Below are 14,670 nucleotides of genomic sequence, written 5' to 3'. Positions count from 1 at the left end.
ATAAACTAGCAGCATATATGACATTGTACAATACAAGTTTGTAACTTACATAATCAATCATCTGGATACAACTACCAACTAATCCATTTATGTGACATACCTTATACAGTATATAGGTACATGTATAGTTAAGCTGAATCTGATTTTATTGCACTTTCAAGCATATAGGCAACACAAAAGTACATATATTTCTTGTTAATAGTAAATTTGAATCTCTGAGCTATGTACCGGTAATCAATATCTTCATTTTAGTTATTTTAATGGATCTAATGGATTTATAAATACAGAATAATAGGAACATGAACAAGAAGCTTATCTGAATATTAAAATAACAAAAAATACTAGTGTTAACTTACTGCTTTCAGGACCTTCATTCCTGACATATCAATAAACGACACTGTTGAAAAATCCAAAATCAAGCTATGAAGTTCAATTTTTGGAACCTGGATATTTAGTGGAAGATCCTCACTCCAGTTTACAACAATGGGTAATTCTTCTGGTGGCTCATCCAGCTCTTCGACTCTGTTATTGTTTAGTTCCTCATCATCAGATACTTCATAATCATTTGATGTTGCTACCAAACCTTTCTTAAAAATCAAGAATGTGTCCGATCAGGAGAACAAAATAAAAATGCTCTTGTGGTAGAGTATAAGCAATGATTTAGACTACCCACAGACTAAAAAAGACATGCTAAGGTCGGTGTTTTATTTCACAAAAGTAAAGTAATTATTTTCAATACTGCCTACCATTCATTGAACCAGCACTCTAGCCCTTATATACTAGAGTTATGACTCCCAATAATCATAAAGTGATCGCATAAATTAGCCACATGCCATTACTTTGGGTGGAAATACTCAGTTAAGTAGTATACAGATTATCATGTTAAGAAGCAAATTAATAGAAAAAAAATATAAAAATTGTGTAACATTTAATTTATTAACCAAGTTCAGACAGTATAAACCTAGGCATTAAGAAAATGTGCCAGATTTGTTACAGAGGCTCAGGCTGGATGACAAATCTGGTAGCAATTAGTTGCCTAAATTTGTTGAAATGCATTGCATTATAGCCCATGTAAGCCTCACCCATTATTCCAAATCCCTTTTAAATTATGAAAACATAAGCATCCAAAATATACCAAGTGTCATATTTTGGTGCGGGTTATGCCAAAGTAAATTTTAGCCAGTCTTAAAATGGGGATTTTAATGAGCTTAATAACAACTACCGGTATGTTAACTCAAAGTTAACTCATTTTTAAATAATTTTTTGAATGCACAGCTCAGAGAGAACAGCCGTTGCAGCCACACTAGTAAAGTTCCCCAAAATCTTTTAACATATATAATATTTTAGGTTGTCAATCATAATTTCATGAACATATCACAAGACTTACTGGTGTCATACGCAATTCTCCCTTTTGCACTAATTTTGTTATTTTTCTTAAAGCTTTGTTGCGTTTTCGAAGCAACCACAAAGGATTAAAGCCAACCTGAAATATATATCATGTAAGTATTTAAAAAATTCTTTATGAACTAATAAATCAAAAAGTAATAATCTGAAAATGACTTACAGCAGTTATCAGCTTCTCTTTAAAGGTGTCAATGTTGGCAAAAAAAACAGCAGACGGACATCTGAAAATCAGCACTCCTTTTGGCTCATATTTCTGTGGACAATATAGGAGTCCAGTGAAAATGTCCATACATTATAGCAGTCAAAATGAATGAATATTTATATACTTACATCACTATAGTCTTTTCTGTCTTTATAGATGTCTGTTCGTCCAATATTAGCTAAAACAGCATACTTGGGGCTGTAAAGTCATATTAGGCTGCATTAATTTCATTACAATACATAGCTGCATTAATATATGTGCAAAAAAATTGGGAAAGGGGCTATGGTAAGATATATATACATAGACACACAGTGAGGTCATTTATGACAAGATGGAGACAAACAAAAGCTTCTATGGATCCATTTAAAAATAGCATCTTTGGAATGTAAAAAATGCAAGAAGAATTCACTTCTATGGTTCACATTTGCATGATTAGTTTCCGAACTAACAATGGTCATTCTGTGTCCCAGATAAATAACTGAACAAACAGGGAGTTTGACAGTGAGACTTGTTGATCTATTCACATGATCTTTTCAAATATTTTCTGTTACATCCATAAAACAAAACAAATTTTATAAAAAAAAGTAACAAATATGTTCGATGGAGGGGTAGTGATCAGTTTTTGTGGTATGTAGGATGCAAACAATTACTTACAATTGTACTCGTAATACTACTGTTATCAATTCAATGCCAACACCTACAGCAAGTCCAAGATCCAAGCCAAGAATAACTGACGACCAGAATGTTACTACCCATACCACCTGTGAAAGACATGAGGGTGCTGGTTATTGTAGTAACTAGAATGAATGTAGGAATAGGAAATAAAAGGAAAATGATACTGTATCAAAAACTATAAATATAACACTAAACCAAGAGATTAGCACTAAATAATGAAAAGACATTTGTCCATACGTTCTTTTGCATGAACCCACTCCATTCCTAGCTAAACAAAACCTTAAAGAGCACATGAGTAATATCTGGTCCATATATACTTCATTACACCATTAAAATTTGAAACTTCTTTTATTGATCAATACCATCTAAAAACATCAATGTAACAGTATGACTACAATATATTGTCCTCGGGATTCCACTATTGCATCCACGCAACACAAATCAGCAGTTTAAGCAATATAAACCCAGGTATCTTAACATGTATAGGTTAATGAAAAAATCCTATAAAGTGCCTGTGCAAAAAGAGTTAATAATCCAACCTAACATGGAGTTGTAACATTATAGGGGGGCCTGTGGAAGCGGTAACGCGAAACGCGGTTCGGGGTACTGGCGTCCCCGCCACACACAGCATGGGTAAGCTGATTCTGCCATTATTTTGTTAGGAAAGGCACATAGCACTTTACCATAATGTATAACTATTTAACTATAAATATAAGCACACAAAATGAGAAAATAGGAAGCCAGAATCTTATCTTTAAAAAGGTCACAAAATCTTTATTTTCAATCCATTAAAAATATTGACAACCAAAGTTGAGAGTAAAACAACAACAAGCAGCTTTACTACATGTATCGAACATTGCGTTCTTTTTCAAGCAAGCTAACCTGAAAAAGAATGTAATGTTCGAAGCACATTGCAAAGCTGCTTGTTTTTTTTTTTTTACTCTCCAATAAGTACTTAGGATGAGTTACAGTGACTTTGGTTGTCAGTATTTTTAATGGATTGAAAATAGAGATTTGGGGACATTTTTGAAGACAAGATGCTGGCTTCCTATTTTCTGATTTTTGTGTACCTACAGTATATTCCAGACATCAACAGACTGCTTTCAGGGAGATCGTGTGTCAAGGCATATTTCCTATAGATGATCTGAAATTGGAAGAAGGCAGGCATACACAAAACTTTATATGAGCGTTGTAAAAAGAATATGGAAGTCAAACATGTTTCCTAAGTTAAAGTAGGTCTAACTTTCTGGCAATGAAGCTTAGAGGAAATCTACCATCAAACTCAAGCATGATTAAACAGGGACACTTACTCAAAGATGCAGGCACCCTGACTGTGGTAATTTTCTTATATTTGTTATTCATATCCTCCTTCTTTAAATCAACTCTTAAAATTATGCGGGAGGAAGAAGTTCCCCTTCACTGTGTAAGCTACAGCATGCAGGGGCTCTGGTTATGCCCACTAAAGCCTTTCTGGCTTATTAGCAAAGTTTTAAAAGTTGATTTTAGAAGGAAGGAGGCCATGGATAAAAATATAACAAGATTACCACAGTCACAGTTACTGAATCTATATGTAAGCAGCCATGGTTTATCATGCTTGATTTTGCTGGTAGATTTTAATAATAATTTAATAATTGCATATGCACTGTAAGGCTCCAGGGGCAGATTAAGACTGCCATCCATAGGTCCTGGGATGTATGAATATTATACCCCCTACACGTCTGGAATTCGCTTTCTACATATGGTCCTAGAATCAAGCTTCTTGGGATTTGGAGGAAGCGTCTTTGTGCAGGACCTTTGGAAGACCTAAGGTCTCAAAATGGCTCTTGTGTACATATGTATTGAGAGCAGGAACTGATGTAAGAGGAGGGTGGGGCCTTCTTAGTGTAAAATTTGGTGGGTGGCCATAGGTCCCCTAGATTTCTTGGGCCCTGAGCTACCGCCCAAACCGCTCATATTATAACCCACTTCTGTATGGCACTGTGCTTGGTGAGACCAAAATATCCTGGTAGCCATATCGCCTTTTTTCAAACTATTTGTACCTGTATATATTTCAGGCTCCAAGAACATAATGTGAGGGCATGCAGAGGATACAATTGCACTTGAACGGAAAGAAGGATAAAACTCAACTTTTATTAGGCGTATCTCTAAAAATAGAAGGAAATCACTCAGTAAACGTCTGTCAGTGTAGTTGACAATAACCCTCCAATATGGGACTCTATAAACACTAAACCAGCCCTCCATACACTCAAACACCTATGATAGTTCGGTTCTAGGAAGCCACTACTATATGGAGATTCCAGCTGTCTGCATCACCACACTATATTATACTTGCCCAGATATTCCTTATAGAGGTAGATGCTGCTATCTCCCTCTATTAGCGAGTCCACAGTATGTGGTGTATCTGGCAGATTGCGTGTTGTGCAAACTACAATACGTGGGTAGTACCATCCGCCTGTTAAAGAAAAGAATTTCTGAACACATGTTGGATGCAACTAAACTGCCTGAGAAAAACATATCCAGCCTGTCGAGACATTTTTTACAAGCGCACGCAGGAGACCTCACTAGTTTAGTGGTTACCGGCATAGAAAGAGTTAGTGCTCCAAGTAGGGGCGGGGACAGAACCCACAAGCTCCGCAATTGAGAAATGTTGTGGATTCTGCAATTGGACACCCGTATGCCCAGAGGTCTAAACAGCAAAACTGACACAATGTATTTATATTGAAAATATGAACAATGTCACTTGCTATATTTCCGCATTTAAATATGTTATATGTAGAATACATGTTTTTGTTATATGTCTATCACTAGTAGACCTTGCGATTAGTCTGCACGTAGTGTTATACGCATGTGCTAATTACTTAGTTGTCCATATCACCTGTTACCAGCCTTAATAAAAGGTTAAATAGCATTGGCTTAATGTACATGTAGCTGGAAACTTATTCAGCATATTCATACACATATGTCAATGGTATCTGGAGTTACACATGAATACTTACAAGATCATACTTATCTCTTTTAAATAGGACTGGAATTTCATCAAACTTCATCAACATCCCTTTTAAGTTTATAATAATGATAGCAGCAAGAACAGCCTACAAAAAGACAAGAAGGATGAATAACAGCACCTGATCCCTGTGTGTTTCATAAAATCCAACTGCTGCTTAGATCACTTTGTCTTCACCTAATAACTGATTTTGGGTTGCATTTACAATCTTTTTCAAGGAATCTTTAAGCAATATCCATCAGTAGATTTTTAGATAATACAAATTCTAGCTATAATGGGGGTTCATACAGTCAGGGATAATGCCCCCGACCCACAATGAAAATAACTCCTGCTCTTACAAGGGAAGTCCCATAGGAATTTGTCCATGAAGCAACTGCCCTAGTAGTCCATAAACAAAAGTTGCGTAACCTGATACTTTTTCGTTTACTTCTCAGTCCATTTTCATTGGCTAAGAGGCTGCCAGCTCTGGTATGAGCTGTACAACGCGAGTTCCGCTCAGTGCCAGGCAACCCATAAGCATTTCAACAGATTGAGGGGGTTGACAAAGGCAGCACCCTACCTCTTTCTAACCACTTGAACAGAATAATTAAAAAAACTTGTTATTAAATTTAACATTTTACATTTAAAATTGTAATTAAAGTGTAACAAATATACAGAATAAAAATGCATGTTATACCTACTACATTTTAAGATGTGATGGTATTGGGTTTAATATTAAAGGGGTTGTCTGGGAGAAAAACAAACAACCGAAAGCTGTCTGAGTGCAGCTTCCATGTTCCTGTATACAAACAGGAGCACCGCAAGGATAGACTGCAGTACGGGACACCAGAAAGTTAGTACATGTTAATTTTTTTAACCGTCCCCCCTCGACCACATGACTGGTTTTTAATATCTCTCAGACAACCCTTTTAAAGATTATGGGTCCCTTTCCTTCTACGGACATGAGATAATAAAGTTATAATAACACTTACTTTTGGTAGAGGCTCCAGGAGATATCCAAGGGCTAGTGTTACTATTAAAACTATCACACCTGATAGTATACCAGCAATCTATAGTCATAAAATGTAGTGTATTAAATTCATTATCACATCTATAATTCAATGCAGTTTACAAAGAACAGTAAGTTAATCAAAGTCATAATATGGTACGCATAGATACTTATGGAGCCATACTATTTATCTGTATGCCTCTGATTTCAGGTTGGCTAGTTAACCATACAACTTTTTCAGACTTTAGAATTAGTACAAGAATCCATACAACATGATGATACCACACCCTCCCATTCATAAATACTATGGGGGATATTTATCAGGGCTTGTAAACCAGGCATACAAACCCTGAAATAATTACAATTCCTTACATGGCGCCAGAAATTGCTATTATTTTACCCTGTACACCACCTCCATATCAAAAGGCATGGTTGTGGGGGAATAGGTCAGCATGAGGCGCTCTTGCCCAATGATGCTAGAGCCTATTGATATATAAGGCTCATTGGAGGGACAGGGATGCTGGAGCACCAGAGTATGATGAATAACCCCTATGTGTGCCACTCTAAAGGCATACATTTTCAGACTCTTGCATTGTCAAGCAACAGTTTTTATAGTCATAAGAAATAATTTTGTACAACCTTGATTTTGAAGAGTCTAATATCTTAGAGGAATTTAGGATCTGGCTGTTTATCCAATTCTTTTACATGCTCCATGTCAGTTATTTGCACAGCTTCTTCGGGGGACCGTGGGCATGTAGTGATTACATAGATATTAATAGGAAAGACTTACTACTTGTTATTTGAGTCAGACTGAATGGTAGGCTGTACATCTAGATTAACCATATAGACTCTGAGTGCCCAAACTACAGCTAAAGACCCACTTATTATCACAAAGTGCCGACACAACCCCTTAAACAAAAAGAATCAAGGACCTCCAATGATTATGTAACCCTGTCCACACCTCCTTGATTCTCCTGCAGTCCTAGGAATCCCATTAAGTGTTGCTTTAAAATAGCGCTGAATATAATGCATCCTGGGCTACCCAGGCTTCTTGAGGCACTCAATCTGTCTAGCAAACTCTCTGCTTGGGTGAGAGTTACCTCTAGCACCCGTGACATAGGTTCACCAGCACTGGCCTAGAATGATTATTTCATATAGAGACCGATAGGTAGTTGAATCTACACTGAGAAATCCAGGTAGACTGAGCAGTCATGAGGATCAGAAAGGTCAAAATTACTATTAAGTGGGACACTATGGTGACTACATGTGATTGCCCTCAATTTGTGACCGGATCTAACAATCAATGATAATGATAAGAAGGTGTGAGAGACCTTCTCTATCATAAACATATATCCTACATCAGAATTCAATATGGACCCTCAGTATTAATCATAATTTTTTAAACACACCAGCTTATGAAATAATGACCCTAACAACTGTTTTTCCATGGACCCTTTGGCACACAAGCCAGCCTGGTTTCTTATCATACATATTAATCGTTTGAGGATTATTTACCCAATAGCAGATTTATAAAAGAAGCAGCAATTTCATACCTGGGTTTTGCCACCAGAGCTTTCCTGCACAGATGACCTGGCCAATGATGTACTTGCAACAAATCCTTTGAATGCTCCGCATACTACATTACATAGTCCAAATGCTATTAATTCCTGGAAAAAAATATAAAAATACAACATTGCTATCATTTTGCCATACCATAAGAATCCAATTTCTTATTGAACTGGCAATTAACCTTCTACCTTTAAACATTTTTAGAAAAAAAGTTTTGCGGTTGCACCATTTTATAAACAACAGGGAGAGATGTGTCCAACTTTAAAATACTATTAAGAAACCTAGAGAGAATATTGCAAGGCTATGTTATATTTTCAATTGGCAGAATTATAGTTTATGCTGCTGATTTTTATCATGGAGTTTAACCTTTGAAATTAAAATAGTGGAAATCAGGAGCAATCTGCAGTATTGCTTGAGTCAAATTAACAGCAAAAAAGGCACAATCGGAATAACCCTAAAAAAATTGTTTGGTTTTGTGGCAAAAGTCAAATTACTTTGTGCTGCCTTTATGTTTTAGATTAGCCACTGTTTCAAGCTTGTTTCATGTGTCAATGTCCAATCATGGACTTCAAACAGATATGCATTTTGTGTTAATCGACAAAGAGAATACAAACAGAAGTTATTGCAGTTTCTTCTGCCCACTTTTTTCTTGCTGAAGCGAACACTAATAGGTATTAAGAATCTCCCATTGGGGGAGATTTATCAGAAGTGTCTGAGAGCAGAACTGTTGTATGTATCCATGGAAACCAATCACAGCTTAGCTTTCATTTTCCCACAGCTGTTTATAAAATAAAATCTGAGCTCTGATTGGTTGCCATGGTCAACTAGAACAGTTCTGCTCTCAGATACATCTGATAAATCCCCCCTAATAAGTATTGTCAAATCATAGAAAATAATAGAAATGTATTTACCTGGTTACCATCAATGGTATAATTATGTTTAACTGCATACACTTGCGCTACAGAGAAAGCTACAGCAAAGCCAACAATACCAGTGGAAATAGAATTGGCTATACTCGCTTGGAACACAGCTTTGCTTGGGGCAATAGGACGTTGAAAACTATAAAAAATATAATAAATGCTATTTAGAATAACTATTGAATGTAACAATTATAATAATATTTTTGAAATACAAGTACTATTTAATTTTTACAATTTTATGCTAGAAATGCAATTATTACTCCGTAATATAACTCAACATTAGATAAAAAAATTTTTATAATTTAAATTTCACATTCAGATGTATAATTTATTTATAGATTGATTTATTGTCCGCATGGCTCTGTGTTTGCTCAGTTATGTATATGCACAAAATTATTCTCCAATCAATTTAATATGTGTACACAAGGCAAATACCAGAGTCCAGAAACCAGTCACATAGGAACGACAAAGGAAAGAAAAATTTGCAGATGAAACACACCCCGTCCACTATTTTTTTTAACCAGTATGTGTACAGCTGGTCACAGTAAAAGGCACAGTGCTCAGTACTTCTGCCTCATATATCGAAATCCCATCCCTGCAGTAAGGTCAGCCTGTGACACACAACTCTGCATGCTCTGTGATCATAGGCTGATCTGTGAAGCTGCACTTAAAAAATAAAAAACAATTTGCTTTCTTTCACAAACAGCATGACGCCAGTCTTCAGGATGTACTCCAGCTCTGTCCTATTCATATCAATAGAGCTTAGCTGCAGTAGGAGCTACAACCAAAGGGCTGGAGTGCCACTATTTCTGGAAGAAAGTGACAACCATTTTAAGTGGACACCAAATTCTTGTTGCAATTGTCGCTGCACACACATATTGGACAATAATTCTATCTAATTGAAATAAAAGTAAATCAACCTCTTACCCTCTCTGAATCGTTCCAACAATATCTACACCAAATCTGTGTTTGAAATCAAATGCATAAGACACGCCGGTTCCAATTATTGTCTGCAAAATTAGCAATGATTGCATTTATTTAGAGCACAGGCACATGAACAGTATAATAATTTCTCAGCCGTGAAAAACTGACATTTTCTTCTATTTTTCACAACTGATTTGCATCACTCTGGCATACATTTTTCATGGATCCTCATAAACTATAGTCTGTAAGTAATCCCTGAAAAACAGTTCAGACTAGGGCATGCTCTATTTTTTAATGAACCTGTTGCACGATCTGTTAAAATATCAGTTAAGGACACTGATCCATGGAAAAGTATTGTATTTAGTTCAGCTGTGTACAGTCCATTAAAAAAAAAGAGAGCACATGGCTGATTTTTACGGTCTATCATCTGCCCTGTAACTAAGAAGATGAGTTTTACTTGAATGTGTTGCTTATCTATAATAATTTCATGCAGGACCATAGTTCTTGTCTGCTTAAAGGGAACCTGCCAACACATTTTCACAAATACAGCTAGTGACAGGTTCCCATAGAGCCCTATTAACTGACTGACACCTTTCTTATGGCTAAATTTTTTTTCCTTACATCTGCGTAAATCAACTTTATCTTATATTAACTGGCATCAGAGGGGGCAAGTCCTGCTCGGGATGCCCCTCATATGTACTCTTCCCCATATCCCATGCCTCTTCTAAACATGTCATGTGACCAGGGTGATGTCATCTGAGGTCCTTTACACAGTTATGTTTGCAACATTTATCTCATGTATGTAGATGATCGTATAGCAGTAAAATGCTACAATATTCCTCATCCTCCATGAAGGCTGCTGTGATTTCATGTGATCAGCTATATACACGGGGTAGATTGCGCAAATGTAACAGGATTTTAGATTACCTCACCCTGATCACATGACATTAAGTGGTCAGTGATGTACCAGAGCTCTCCGAACAAGGAGGCAGGGCAATTCAAGTAACCTACTTGACTCACACAGTGCCATTGGACTCACATAGTGTCATTGGACTCACATTAGGTGAGTTGCATATAAGTTTACAAACTGATTTTTGTAACACTGCAGCCATGGAAAGGAACCATTTAGGGATAAGGGCAATGCTTTTTAATCATAATTTCTAATGTAGTATTTCTTTTAGGTAGGTTAATTTGCATGACAGGTTCTCTTTAAACCCTTCATTTTACAACCATAAAAATGTGGTATATTATCACAATTCTGAAGCACCACAGAGTTCATGCAGCAACAATCTGCAGTTTTTAATCAGAAATCTTAGTCATAATCTGCCCAAAATACACAGCATACAATTCTTATGTTGCAGAATTAATTTTTAATTATATATATTTGTGTGCTTTAATCTGTGCATCATTTTTCCGTAATGTGATGCTGTAAAATGATGCAAGCTTTTGCCCTGAAATTATCTGTAGGAATTACAATGGGAAGTTACAGGCCACACACAATGGTGATTGTCTGTAGGAGAATTCAGTAACATGTTCCACAGTAAAAAATACACCAGCATTTAGAAATGAGGTTGTTTGTGCTGTGGCTGAACAGCACAGTTGTGCACCAAAACTACAACTATAATTTAAGAATAACACAAGAACTATAAACTTACCAGAACAATTTCGATTGGGATGGGCACAGGCAATTTAGCTTTAAAATAGTCATTGATTTCTTTCACAACATAAACTAATACCATCACTACAATTGATATGATAAGGGCAGCAATATCTGTTTTTGTTCGTAATTGTGAAAGTATAGCATGTAGCACCTACAACAAATAAAAAATATATCAAACATTAGAGAATAATGCATGATCACTTCAGAGAAAGATTATAACTGCATTTTCTAAAGGTTTCAACAGTCACCAATCAATAAGAGGTGTACAGTAGAGATGAGCAAACATACTCGTCCGAGCTTGATGCTCGTTCGAGCATTAACGTACTCGAAACTGCTCGTTGCTCGGACGAATACTTCGCCCGCTCGAGAAAATGGCAGCTCCCGCCGTTTTGCTTTTCGGCGGCCAGAAACAGAGCCAATCACAAGCCAGGAGACTCTGCACTCCACCCAGCATGACGTGGTACCCTTACACGTCGATAGCAGTGGTTGGCTGGCCAGATCAGGTGACCCTGGGATAGACTAGCCGCTGCCCGCGCTGCTCGGATCATTCTGTGTCTGGATGCCGCTAGGGAGAGAGCTGCTGCTGGTCAGGGAAAGCGTTAGGGTTATTCTATTAGAATAGTGTTAGGCAGGAGTGATTCAACAAGAACCCAACAGCCCTTCTTAGGGCTACAATAACGTTATACTTTTTTTTTTTGTTTGTTTGTGGCTGGGCTTGCTGGCACTAGTAGTGCAGCTAGTACCATATTGTGAGGAATTTGCAGGGGGACTTGCTACCGTTGTGTTTAGCTCTTAGTGACACACATATCCACCTCAAACACCAAAGTGGGAAAATTTATTAGGGGTTTGATTTCAATTAGGCACAGTCTGCCATTTACTTTTTATTTTACGTTTATTTTTTCATAACTCAGCGTCATCTCATCTGGCATAGCAGTGTGCTTTCATACTTGGCTAGAAAATAGCCAAAGGAGAATCCAAACGGCTTACTTACGCCTACAATAGCGTTATATATATTTTATTTCTGGTTGATCTGCTGGTGGCTGTCCTTGCTGCAGTGCATCTACTACCAAATTGTGAGGAATTTGTAGTGAGACTTGCGACCTTTGTGTTTAGCGCTTAGTGACGCACATATCCATCGCAAAGACCGAAGTGGGAAAATTTATTAGGGGTTTGATTTCAATTAGGCACAGTCTGCCAGTTTCTTTTTATTTTACGTTTATTTTTTCATAACTCAGCGTCATCTCATCTGGCATAGCAGTGTGCTTTCATACTTGGCTAGAAAATAGCCAAAGGAGAATCCAAACGGCTTACTTACGCCTACAATAGCGTTATATATATTTTATTTCTGGTTGATCTGCTGGTGGCTGTCCTTGCTGCAGTGCATCTACTAGCCAATTGTGAGGAATTTGTAGTGAGACTTGCGACCGCTGTGTTTAGCGCTTAGTGACGCACATATCCATCGCAAAGACCGAAGTGGGAAAATTTATTAGGGGTTGGATTTCAATTAGGCACAGTCTGCCATTTACTTTTTATTTTACGTTTATTTTTTCATAACTCAGCGTCATCTCATCTGGCATAGCAGTGTGCTTTCATACTTGGCTAGAAAATAGCCATAGCAATAGGATAGCATCGTTTGGTTTTAAAAACTAAAAAACGCAAAAAAAAAAAAAAACACAAAAAAACACAAAAAAAAGTTTAAAAAAAATTAAAGTTATAACTTTCATTTTCAAAATGTTTAACCCGAGGGCTAGAGGACGAGGGTGGGGACGTGGGCGTCCAACTACTGCAGGGGTCAGAGGCCGTGGTCCTGGGCGGGGTAAGACACCACCTGCTGATGAGGGAGCAGGGGAACGCCGCAGAGCTACACTCCCTAGGTTCATGTCTGAAGTTACTGGGACTCGTGGTAGAGCACTGTTGAGGCCAGAACAGTGCGAACAGGTGATGTCGTGGATTGCCGACAATGCTTCGAGCAATTTGTCCACCAGTCAGTCTTCCACGCAGTCCACCCATGTCACCGAAATCGGCACTCCTCCAGCTCCTGCACCTCAGCCTCCTCCCCCCCAGTCTGCCCCCTCCCACGAAAATTTGGCATTTGAACTGGCATACTCTGAGGAACTGTTTTCTGGACCCTTCCCACAGTCACAAACCACTTGTCCGGTTGCTGCTGAGCAATTTTCCGATGCCCAGGTTTTCCACCAGTCGCAGTCTGTGGGTGATGATGACCTTCTTGACGTAGTGGAAGAAGTGTGTAAAGAGGTGTCCGACGATGAGGAGACACGGTTGTCAGACAGTGGTGAAGTTGTTGTCAGGGCAGGAAGTCCGAGGGGGGAGCAGACTGAGGGATCGGAGGATGATGAGGTGACAGACCCAAGCTGGGTTGAGAGGCCGGGTGAACACAGTGCTTCTGAGACGGAGGAGAGTCCTCAACCAGAACAGGTTGGAAGAGGCAGTGGTGGGGCCAGACGGAGAGGCAGGGCCAGAGCAGGTGCATCAGCGCCAAATGTGTCACGTAGTGAAGCTCCCGTGGCGAGGGCTCCCGCGGCGAGGGCTAGATTTTCAGAAGTCTGGAGGTTCTTTAAGGAAACACCGGATGACCGACGGACTGTGGTGTGCAACCTTTGCCAAACCAGGATCAGCAGGGGTTCCACCACTACTAGCTTAACTACCACCAGTATGCGCAGGCATATGAATGCTAAACACCCCACTCAGTGGCACCAAGCCCGTTCACCTCCGGCCGTGCACACCACTGCTCCTTCCCCTGTTTCAGCTGATAGTCAGCCCCCTGCCCAGGACCCTTGCACAAAAACCCCATCGTTGCCTCCACGATCCTCCACAGCATCCACCAGCGTTCAGCTCTCCATACCCCAGACGCTGGAGCGGAAACGGAAATATAGTGCACGCCCAAGCCCTTAATGTCCACATCTCCAGATTGCTTAGCCTGGAGATGCTGCCCTATAGGCTAGTAGAGACCGAGGCCTTTCGCAACCTCATGGCGGCGGCCGCCCCTCGGTATTCGGTCCCCAGCCGCCACTACTTTTCCCGATGTGCCGTCCCAGCCCTGCACCAGCACGTGTCAGACAACATCATCCGTGCCCTGACCAACGCAGTTTCTGACAAGGTCCACCTGGACGAGTGCTGCCGGGCAGGGCCACTATATATCGCTGACGGCACATTGGGTTAACTTGGTGGAGGCTGGGACCGAGTCTGACCCTGCGGCTGGTCATATACTGCCGACGCCGAGGATTGCGGGGCCTACCTCGGTCCAGGTCTTTCAGGCCTACTATGCCTCCTCCTCCTCCCACCCCTCCTCCACCTCCTCCTCCG

The 14,670-nt window shown here is 39.2% G+C and overlaps 1 protein-coding gene across 2 annotated transcripts in view; it reads right to left on the bottom strand.

The window, feature by feature from the left end:
• The window catches only part of LOC140127004 (chloride anion exchanger-like), a 42,345-nt gene that overhangs the window by 11,803 nt on the left and 15,872 nt on the right, over positions 1 to 14,670 (bottom strand). The window contains exons 7-17 of one of the 2 annotated variants that reach the window (XM_072147135.1): positions 11,342 to 11,497; positions 9,690 to 9,772; positions 8,754 to 8,901; positions 7,827 to 7,940; positions 6,257 to 6,334; positions 5,278 to 5,373; positions 2,261 to 2,367; positions 1,735 to 1,804; positions 1,565 to 1,657; positions 1,388 to 1,483; positions 357 to 587 (exon numbers count right to left, since the gene is read on the bottom strand). In XM_072147135.1, the coding sequence (XP_072003236.1) occupies positions 357 to 587; positions 1,388 to 1,483; positions 1,565 to 1,657; positions 1,735 to 1,804; positions 2,261 to 2,367; positions 5,278 to 5,373; positions 6,257 to 6,334; positions 7,827 to 7,940; positions 8,754 to 8,901; positions 9,690 to 9,772; positions 11,342 to 11,497 (1,272 nt within the window). The remainder of the gene's footprint in view (positions 1 to 356; positions 588 to 1,387; positions 1,484 to 1,564; positions 1,658 to 1,734; positions 1,805 to 2,260; positions 2,368 to 5,277; positions 5,374 to 6,256; positions 6,335 to 7,826; positions 7,941 to 8,753; positions 8,902 to 9,689; positions 9,773 to 11,341; positions 11,498 to 14,670) is intronic. The other variant, XM_072147136.1, reaches the window with a different exon arrangement.

The sequence above is a fragment of the Engystomops pustulosus genome, chromosome 4 (assembly GCF_040894005.1).
Source record: "Engystomops pustulosus chromosome 4, aEngPut4.maternal, whole genome shotgun sequence".
Lineage (NCBI taxonomy): Eukaryota > Metazoa > Chordata > Amphibia > Anura > Leptodactylidae > Engystomops > Engystomops pustulosus.
This window is presented reverse-complemented; position numbering and strand designations above follow the sequence as displayed.